The sequence below is a fragment of the Cheilinus undulatus genome, linkage group 15 (genome assembly GCF_018320785.1).
Source record: "Cheilinus undulatus linkage group 15, ASM1832078v1, whole genome shotgun sequence".
NCBI lineage: Eukaryota > Metazoa > Chordata > Actinopteri > Labriformes > Labridae > Cheilinus > Cheilinus undulatus.
Window position 1 is genome coordinate 1,631,965 of NC_054879.1, and position 10,341 is coordinate 1,642,305.

The window sequence follows — 10,341 nt, forward strand, 5'->3', positions numbered from 1 at the left end:
GTACAGGGTCCGCTCTCTCTCTTATCACTATTATTAGTTTAATAATTGGTGGCATTTTCAGTTAGGAGTATATAAAATAAAAGGTGCATAACAGAACAATGACAAAAACACACTAAAGACAATTACAAAAACAGAGAGGCTGCCAGTATAGAGTCACAGAAAGCCTTTTACAGCCTGTGTCACAACAACAAAGCCTGACATGTGAGGTGAAATGACTCCAGTTTTTGATGCCAAGCAGACAAGGCCTACTGGATTTGGACTGATAGGGTACAGTCCCAAGAAAGGGCCCCAGATCTTCTCAAATCTGTCTTTTGTGTTTGATTTGTAGAGGTGCAGTCTTTCCAGTTGAATGACACGCAGGAAGTCCTTAATCCAGTATAAGCTCAGTGGTGAGGTAGACTTCTAGGAGAGAAGAAGACGGTTTTTAGCAACCATCATTCCCAGGTGAGGAGCAATCTGCACGTCATGTGCCAGACCCAGAGTCTCTGTAGCGCGTCCCAGGACGGCCGAGCTGGGGTTGGCCTGAATGTCTTTGGAATAGGCCTTTGAGAAACGCTCAACAATCAGCAGACCTACAGGAGACTCTGATGGACAGATGCGGTTAAGTTTTGTGGTGGAGTAATGCAGTCTGTGCTTCACTTTGAACTGGCTTAGCCTGACGTGTGCTAACAGAACAATGGTGAACCTGAGACAGCTTCTATCCAGAGCTCTCTGGGTAGTTCTATATTCAGATCTTTCTCTCTCTTATTGACATGTGCTGCACAGGAACTCTTGTCATGTTTCTCTGCAGCCTCTCTTGTCAAACTTCTGCCATGTGAGGGCCGATCAGAGCTGAATGTAAATCTTCCTCTGATTCCTGCCTGTTGTTTTTAAAGCTGATGAGTAAGGCAGCCTCTCCTCTGCTTATCTGTGTTTCCACGCTGATATCTCTGTCTGTCCACAGTGTCTTTGAGAGAGAGAGAGGGGTGTTTGTTTATGGAGGGCAGATGTCTCTCTGTCACTCAGCGGGGTGATAATCCTTCTGGAGACCACGACTATTTTTACCAGCCTCCCTCCTCTCAGTCGCTCTCTCTGTTTTTGGCTCCACACGTTCAGCAGCAGCAGGAAAACGTGCCTCAGGTACTGTCTTTACTCTTCTATTCCCTCTCTGTAGGAGCTGAGTTTGTTCTTTAATACCTGCAGGTTATCAGTGACTTTAGAAAGAGACTGATCCTTATTTAATAACATGGCAGAGAGATTACTGATTTAAAAAAGACAACATCATCTCCGTCCGTCTTTTTGTTGGTGCTGATAGAAATGACAGGCTCGGTTAGATAAACTCTGAGTATTTGGACTTTAAATCTGATGAATGAAAAATAGGCTTAAAGAGTAGTACAGGCATGTTTTACTTTATTTCAGTTCTTTTTATCGGTCTGGCTTTGAGCTTCCAGCACTCCTACCTTATTCACCCTCTAACCCTGGGACTGATGTGTCCTTCAAACCTCTGAAACCACAGATTTGATGGTTTTTAATGTCAGTGTTGGGAACGGTGAATTTGGCCGTTCTCCTGGTTTTAGCTGCTGATGTTTTGTCAGTTTCTGGTTTTCATGGATGTCCACTTATCTCAGGTACTTTAAGCCGTGTTTCCATCAGGGAGTCCGGTTTGATTCAGTACGGTTCGGTTGGCTAAACCCCAAAATAGTTTGCATTTCCACAGACACCCGTACCCTCACTGGGCGGGCTGTGAAGGCATGAATGTGAAGTCACAGTCAGAGCGAGTCTGCTGGTCCAGCCACAGAGTTATAGAAAGGCTGAGTGACAGAAATCAGTAGGGAATAAGCATTAAACAGCTTTATTTCAGCTGAAAGTGCTTTTTGAAGATAACTACATCTTAATGATGTTAACTGCTGTCAGTACAGATCCTCAGCTGATGGAATACAGAAACCTTTAGAGTCGTAACTCTATGTTAATAAGTGAATATATCTAGTCTACAACAGTTCATACGACAAAATATGAACCTTTAGAGCTGCACTGTGAGAATTCACCACAATAACAATAAAGTCAAAGTTGAGCTGGTGTTAAACCAAACTAGGTTTGGTCAGAAATCTGGGGTGTGCTGATCTGGATTTAAAAAAGGCTGCTGATGTTTTCACAGGATACCTAACGTAAGAAGTAGATGAATAACTAGTTACAGAAGAGACTGAGCCATCACTCAGAACCTCGCTGGCCAACAGGGATACGCCCCAGAAAAGCCCGCCCACGTGACATTTGTGTCAAAACTGAGAGCAAAAACTCACTGAGAGAGAAAAACAGGAGCTGTGAACAAAAAGACAGATGTTCAAAATTCAAAGACTAATAATTTGGTTGCTATTTCAAATTTGTTCTCTTGATGTGAAGATTTTTTTGCTTGGTCCACATGTTTTTGCTCTCAAATGCTAATTTTTGTTTGATACTGAAAAGTTTTGTTTGAATCTTTTTGACACAAATCTCATTCCATAAGAATGAACTGTTCCAAGGCTTCGTATTCACAAAACCTCAGCATTAATTTAGCTTCACATCCATCGTGGATAGACCAGGCTGATGTGAGCCTTCAGGCTCTGCTTTGTGTTCTTAAAATCAGATCCAGATAAACGTCAGGAAACTGGATTTGTGGCCAGATACCAGTATCCACAGACTAGGAAACAGTTTGGACTTCTGTTGAGTCCAAACATCCCAGATTGAAGCAGATATCAGTCCGTCTTTCTCCCCCCATTTCTCCGCTCTCAGTGCAGACTTCCGTGTTTTGAAGCCTGGAGCCGAGCAGCTGACGTGACGTCAGCACAACCCCCTATTGTTGTGTGAGTAGCTCCACCTTTTCAGTACGGATAGGTATGATTGGTACCCCTACGGAAGGGTCCCGAAAAGTGGGACGGTACGGGTCGGGTTTTTGGGACCCTTTCCAACTTTTGCTCTATGGAAACGCAAAAAAATGCGTGCCGTTCCGCACCGAACTGAGCCGGACCGCTTGGTGGGAACGACCTCTTAGCTAGCATGTTCATAGAGCTAGTTTTCCTCTGGGCTGCTAGTCTTGTGTCCCGGCTTTAATCAGATCTTTAGAATAAAATATCTGGAGGTGAAGGCAACCTTTAACTCTGGTTCTCAACAGAGGGGTCGAGGCCCAAAAGTTGGCCGCTGAAATGTGCCGGTGGGACAAGAGATTTTTTTTCTGTAGTTGATATTTTTGAGGGCAGAAAGGAAACCAAAAAGTGATTGATATTTTTTCTGAAATATTGTAAAAATTTTCCCCAGAATTTCTCTGAAACCTTTAAATATTTTTATTGTAAACATTTAGAGAAGAGCTGACGTGAACTAAGGGTTCAGATTTTTCCCTCAGTCTTTGGGAGTTTTCTGTTCTGTTGTTTTTTCCTAGAAACCTTTGGCAATGTTCTCTGGGACTGTTTTACGTAAATCTAAAGAAACTACACCAGAAACTGAGAACTTTTTGGAATTTTCAACAATAATTATTTTGACTTAAAACTGCCTTTTATTTATTTTTATGATTTATTTTATTGCACATATGAAGAATAAAAAGGGAAAAACAGCAGAGAAAAAATGACCGTAAACACATGCAGAGCAGGATAATAATGTGAAATGATGAATAAATGTGCAGGAGAAGCTCAGAGAGCTGAACAGCCTTTTCCAGGAGGTTTTCAGGAATGTTTTACTGGAAACAGTGGGGAATATTTGGGAGCGTTCCTGGAAACTTTAACTGGAATGAGTTCAAGAACCTTCCAGCAGTCTTTCTAGGAGATTTCCAGGTACTTTTTTGGGATTTTCACTGTGAAATAGTAGAAGGTTGTTGAGGGCCCCAGAACTTTTAACAGTCTTCTTTGATATTTTACTGAGAGACTTTTATCAGATACAGAAGAAAAATTTAAAGTCTTATATCTACACGAAAACAAACTCAGAATTTTTGAGCTTTAAAAAGTCTTAAATTTTGACATTAGAAACTCAAAAGTCTTGATTGTTAAAACCATGAATGGACAACAGTACAGAGTCAAACATTAACAAGAAATCAAACTAAAGTATTTTTGATGTTTTGACTTTACAATCTCCAAAATTCACGAGTTTCATCCTCTCCTTTTCAAGAAAAAAACACCATTTTATTGTCTTAATTTGTACTTTTTAAACGTGAGATTTTTCAGTGTTTCTTGAAAATGAATAGATCCTTATCACATTCTTTTTCTAGATTGGCTCCATCCATATCTGTATTCTAGTAAATCTATAATGTAATGAAGTATATGAATCTATAACTGTAATAGAATATATATCTGTATTTAGTTATATCATAACAGTGAATAGTTCACATGTCGATCTCTTGGAGAAGTGTCTTCAGTGTTTGTCGGCCTGTTTTGTCGGGATTTTGTCCAATAAAACAATCAAACTGATGGTAGTTTTTTTCTAGAGGGTCTAGGGGGGCTTGGGTCTGAGTAGGGCGGCTTGAATAAAGAAAGGTTGGGAACCACTGCCCCACAGTATCCACTATCCTGTCGTCTCCACACAAAAGCAAAAAGCCTACAAATCCTTTAGAAATGAGAGTTTTCTGAATGGTTTTCTTGAACTGTCATTTCTTAAGTTCTGTAGGAGATCCAACGGTCCTCATAAACTGGACTACAGCTGTTCTCCTGCACTGAGACCAACCAGGAAGAGTTCATCACAGAAAACAAACGGCTCAGCTACAACCCCAGGAACCGTTCAGGGAGCTAAGCAGCAAGCAGAGGTCAACGACAACAGAGAGCAACACGGGAAAAACCAGAACGTTCTTGTTCCTGTCTGATGAAATACATGGGCACAAGGATGAGAAGGAAGAGATGAAGCTGACCTCTGGAGAAACACGCCTCTCTCCTGGTTTATAAAAATATCAAACCGTCGCCATGACGATCGGACAGCCTGAAGACGTACATGGAGGACGAGAGGAGGCTGGAGGGAGAGCTGGCCCGTCATTCACCACCCTGAGCACCATCGCAGTCCGGGCCGGCCAATCACTGATCGTCATCTCTGTCCTCAAGGTGAGCAGACCAACCAGCATCCTGGGCTCTGATTGGTTAATTACAGCTGAGAGTATGACATCACTGCTGCTTCAAAACCATGATCAAAGTGTGATAACAGAATTATAAACTTGGACGTATCAGTGATGCCTACGGCAGGGCGTGTGGTTACGTATAGAGATGTTTGAGCGTTTTCTTACATCATTAGCTGATGTTTCATGTTTCCTGTGTGTGATGGTGAGCGCTGTATTTTTCTCAATGGTTGCAGCATTAGTGAAGAGCCAAACACAAGGTTTTCTCCTCGTTGGACAAAAATCTTGGTCTCTCTGTGATTCACGTAAGGGTTAAACTGAAAGTTAAAAAAAACCTGTTAAACTCTTTGTAATCAAAACAGAATCCAGAGGAGTGAGGGGTTTCCTTCTCTCTCTCTAGCGCCACCTGCTTTTTCAAATGTTGCCTATGAATGTGTAGGATTTAGACCATGCTTTCTCTCTTTTGTTAGGAATAGGACTAAAGATCTGCACTTTACCTTAAAATGAAATGATTTTAATAAGACTGTATGATTATAAAGCCTTTGGTAGACAAACATTTTGACCGCTGACGGCTGTGGGTCAGGATTTAGAGTAGGTCATCTCTCAGTCAGAAGGTCAGGGGTTTGATCCGAGGCTCCTACCCTCACAGGCTGATGGGTCCTTGGCTAAAACGCTTCACCCTGGTTTTCTCCCGTTGCTTCATCAGTGCAGTCTGAATGGGTCTGGATGTGTTTTAATAGGATAACTCTGCACTGATGGGGACTCTACAGAGCAGCTTTCTCCATCAGTGTGTGAACCTGGAATGTGGACAGTCGTGGTTGTCCGTGCTGCATAACGATAGACGTAAAGCGCTAGACCATTTACCATTTCCAACTTTTACACATGTGACATATTCCTTCATTTCTTCATGATGGATTTAACTGAACTCTGGGGATGTTCAGAGACTTGGAAATGTTTCCGTCTCCATCCCCTGACTTAGACTTTTGATAACCTTTTCTCTGAGATGCTTTGAGAGTTCTTTTGTCTTCATGGTGTAATGGTAGCCATGAATACTGTGACTGGACCTTCCAGACACAGGTGTCTTTATACTTCAATCACTCAGGTGATCCTCATTTCTCTAACTGTGAGACCTACATCAACTGTCTGGACCTCTGTTGGATTAGCTCAGTCACTTTAAAGGGGATGAATATTTATGCAGTCAATTATTTTACATTACAGATTTTTATTTAATTGACACTACTTTGTAGAAATCTGTTTTCACTTTGACATTTAAGAGTGTTTTTGTATTTTTTTTTAAAGACAAATTTTACTGACCATGATTAATTTATAAAACCAATAAAAAGATCAAACATGGTCAAGTGGTTTATGGCGCTCCCCATGTACGCGGGCGGCCCGGGTATGAATCCAGCTTGTGGCCCTTTACCGCACGTCTCTCCCCACTCTCTTTCCTGTTCCGAGTCTATCCACTGTCCTTCCTCTATCTAATGAAGGCATGAAAAGGCCCAAAAATAAATCTTTCAAAAGATAAAACATCCAAGGGTCAGTACTTTTATAGACGCTGTATGTGCTCGCAGGGCTTCTGTAATGATGTGTTTCCTAAACATGCTAGCTCTGTCCTGTCTCTTGGTTCAGTCGTGTTTTGTTCTATTTAAGGTCCAAACTGCAAATTTGATCAAATAAATCTAAAACATTTTCATTAACTGCTGTTATTAAAGCTGTTACTAAGAAGGTAGTGGTTGGTCCTGAGGCTCACTGGTAGACCCGCTGGTTTAGTGAGTTGAGAGGATTATAATGTTAAAAATCAGCTTCACCTGTCCTCATGTCTGTGGTCTGAGTCTTGTTTAGGATCTGATTATCATCTGGTGTGTAGTCAGCCTTAGTCTGTTCATGTAAAACTGTATCAGGTCTTCCTGTACTGGCCTGACTTCTTTAGCGGACCCTTCCTGCCTCTCGGACCCGTTTAATGTCCCTGTCTTACAGGATAAGATGTTGTGAATGTTGGCCCTGTGTTTGAGAATATCCACCCTAAGATAATGATGTGACTGAACTGTTTGAGTTCATCACGCTTTGAATCAGAGCGTTTCCTCTGTCAGTCAGCGTTCAGTCCATGTGCTGTTTCCTGTTATAGCTCTGACTATTTATGGGGGGGGGCAGCCAATGTGCCTCTGTCTGAAGGTGAGCGTGTATTTAAATCATGGGTCTAAGTGTCTCTGATAATCGTTAAAGGCCCCACTGTCATCGACTTTCAGGTGTTTTGGTGGGTTCATGCGTCCTGTGTGGTCAACTTTCCGGTGATAGAGTATCATCCTGAGGAATGTGTGAACGGAAACACGCATGTGCAGAGAAACATGAAGCTGAGGACGTCAGAGGGTAGACCTGTGAAGAACCAAAACAAAGTTAAAGCAACATAAACACCAAAGTCAAGGTCAGACACCACATTTGAACCGCCCAGTCCAGCACTCACAGGACTCCGCTCAAAATCAACAGTCTTACCCTGAGTACTGTGACATCGAGAACCACCATCAAGACCAGGTCTAGACCCCTTAATGTCCTCCTGATAGACTTGACATAAACACAACATACTTGTTCCCTACAGAGAGGATCAGTGCTCCATGAAGAAATCTCTAAACCCAGTCAAACCTGTACCACTAACCTCCAGAAGTGGACTGGGTTAACTGGCTCAGTGGTCAGCTATAGAACCAGCATCACCTGGATTTGTTGACTTTGGGTTTCTCTGAATACTTTGTAAAGGCTTTATATTTCTATCCATGATTGTTTCAGTCTTTTCTGTGTTTATATCTCTGTCAGAGTGGGTCTTTAGTCCACCTCCAGCTGGTCCAGGTTCATCCAGGTCTCAGTGAGATCGGATCAAACCATGAAGAATGTCAGATCCTGATCCAGGAGCAGCAGCAGCTGATGGAGAAACTCCAGGTACACACCGGGCCTTACTGGACCCGCTCCCTCCTCCCTCCCACTCCCACACTGACTCCATCCAGGCCTCACAGAAGAGTCCAGTGACTGGTCTCTACCCCGTTTGACAGTCTGTTTTCTTTACCATCAGAGACATGAGAAGGAGGTGCTGTCTGTGGTGGAGAAGAGCGAGCGGAGGAAGCAGACGAGGAGGAGGACAGAGGGGGAGGAGGTTTACCGAGCAATGACCCAGTCTCTGAAGGAGGGATGGTTACTGCTCCTCCGTTTGATGGCCAGACGACAGGAAGTGCTGACACTAGCGTCAGACTTTTACAGCCGAGCGAGGGAGGTGAGGAACATGATGGAAGTACAGAGCCTCTCTGACTGATGTTTATTGTTCTCCAACACAATGAGATCATTATTTATGTTATTAAGGGGGAATCTACATTTAACCTTATGCTGTATCTTATATTACTTACTCCTCTTTTTTTCTGTAAATGAAGAATAAAAAAGGCAGAAAAAGGCTGTTTTCATCCACTGGTTCCCAAACCAGTGGGCCTTTACCCCAGGTCAAAAGGGGGCGGGGCATACATTTATGAAAGATCCACAACATGGTGGGTCTTGTTGATGAATATTCCAACTTATTGGTAAATTTAGCCAGAAGGTTGAATCAAATTTCTAGGACCTTGGAAGTTTGGTCCATTGGAGCTGTTTAAAACTCCATAAACATATTCTCATATAGCTGATATAGGCCAATATCTACAGCTGATATAGACTGATATATACAGCCATTATAGACTGATATAAACAGCTGATGTAGACTGATATATACAGGCACTATAGACTGATATAAACAGCTGATATAGACTGATATTTACAGCCACTATAGACTGATATATAAAGCTGATATAGACTGAAATTTACAGCTGATATAGACTGATATACACAGCCACTATAGACTGATATATACAGCTGATATAGACTGATATATACAGCCACTATAGACTGATATTTACAGCTGATATAGACTGATATATACAGCCACTATAGACTGATATTTACAGCTGATATAGACTGATATTTACAGCTGATATAGACTGATATACACAGCCACTATAGACTGATATATACAGCTGATATAGACTGATATATACAGCCACTATAGACTGATATTTACAGCTGATATAGACTGATATTTACAGCTGATATAGACTGATATATACAGCCACTATAGACTGATATTTACAGCTGATATAGACTGATATTTACAGCTGATATAGACTGATATATACAGCCGCTATAGACTGATATTTACAGCTGATATAGACTGATATTTACAGCCACTATAGACTGATATTTACAGCTGATATAGACTGATATATACAGCCGCTATAGACTGATATATACAGCTGATATAGACTGATATTTACAGCCGCTATAGACTGATATATACAGCTGATATAGACTGATATTTACAGCCACTATAGACTGATATTTACAGCTGATATAGACTGATATATACAGCCACTATAGACTGATATTTACAGCTGATATAGACTGATATATACAGCCACTATAGACTGATATTTACAGCTGATATAGACTGATATATACAGCCACTATAGACTGATATTTACAGCTGATATAGACTGATATATACAGCCACTATAGACTGATATTTACAGCTGATAGAGACTGAAATGTACAGCTGATATAGACTGATATATACAGCCGCTATAGACTGATATATACAGCTGATATAGACTGATATTTACAGCCACTATAGACTGATATTTACAGCTGATATAGACTGATATATACAGCCACTATAGACTGATATTTACAGCTGATATAGACTGATATATACAGCCACTATAGACTGATATTTACAGCTGATATAGACTGATATATACAGCCACTATAGACTGATATTTACAGCTGATAGAGACTGAAATGAACAGCTGATATAGACTGATATTTACAGCTGATTTAGACTGATATTTACAGCTGATATAGACTGATATTTACAGCTGCTGTAGACTGATAAATACAGCTGATATAGACTGATATTTACAGCTGATATAGACTGATATATACAGCCACTATAGACTGATATTTACAGCTGATATAGACTGATATATACAGCCACTATAGACTGATATTTACAGCTGATAGAGACTGAAATGAACAGCTGATATAGACTGATATTTACAGCTGCTGTAGACTGATATTTACAGCTGCTGTAGACTGATAAATACAGCTGATATAGACTGATATTTACAGCCACTATAAGCTGATACATACAACCACTTTAGACTGATAAATACAGCTGATTTAGACTTAAATAAACAGCTGGCATAGATTACATTTACAGCCTCTATAGACTGATATAT

General features: G+C 41.0%; 1 protein-coding gene across 1 annotated transcript in view; it reads left to right on the forward strand.

The window, feature by feature from the left end:
* The first annotated feature begins 1,038 nt into the window (after window positions 1-1,038).
* ccdc141 (coiled-coil domain containing 141) overlaps window positions 1,039-10,341 on the forward strand; it is a 67,664-nt gene continuing 58,361 nt past the window's right edge. The window contains exons 1-4 of the mRNA XM_041807098.1: window positions 1,039-1,119; window positions 4,595-5,027; window positions 7,847-7,969; window positions 8,100-8,297. Coding sequence (XP_041663032.1) covers window positions 4,893-5,027; window positions 7,847-7,969; window positions 8,100-8,297 — 456 coding nt within the window. The 5' untranslated portion in view covers window positions 1,039-1,119; window positions 4,595-4,892. The remainder of the gene's footprint in view (window positions 1,120-4,594; window positions 5,028-7,846; window positions 7,970-8,099; window positions 8,298-10,341) is intronic.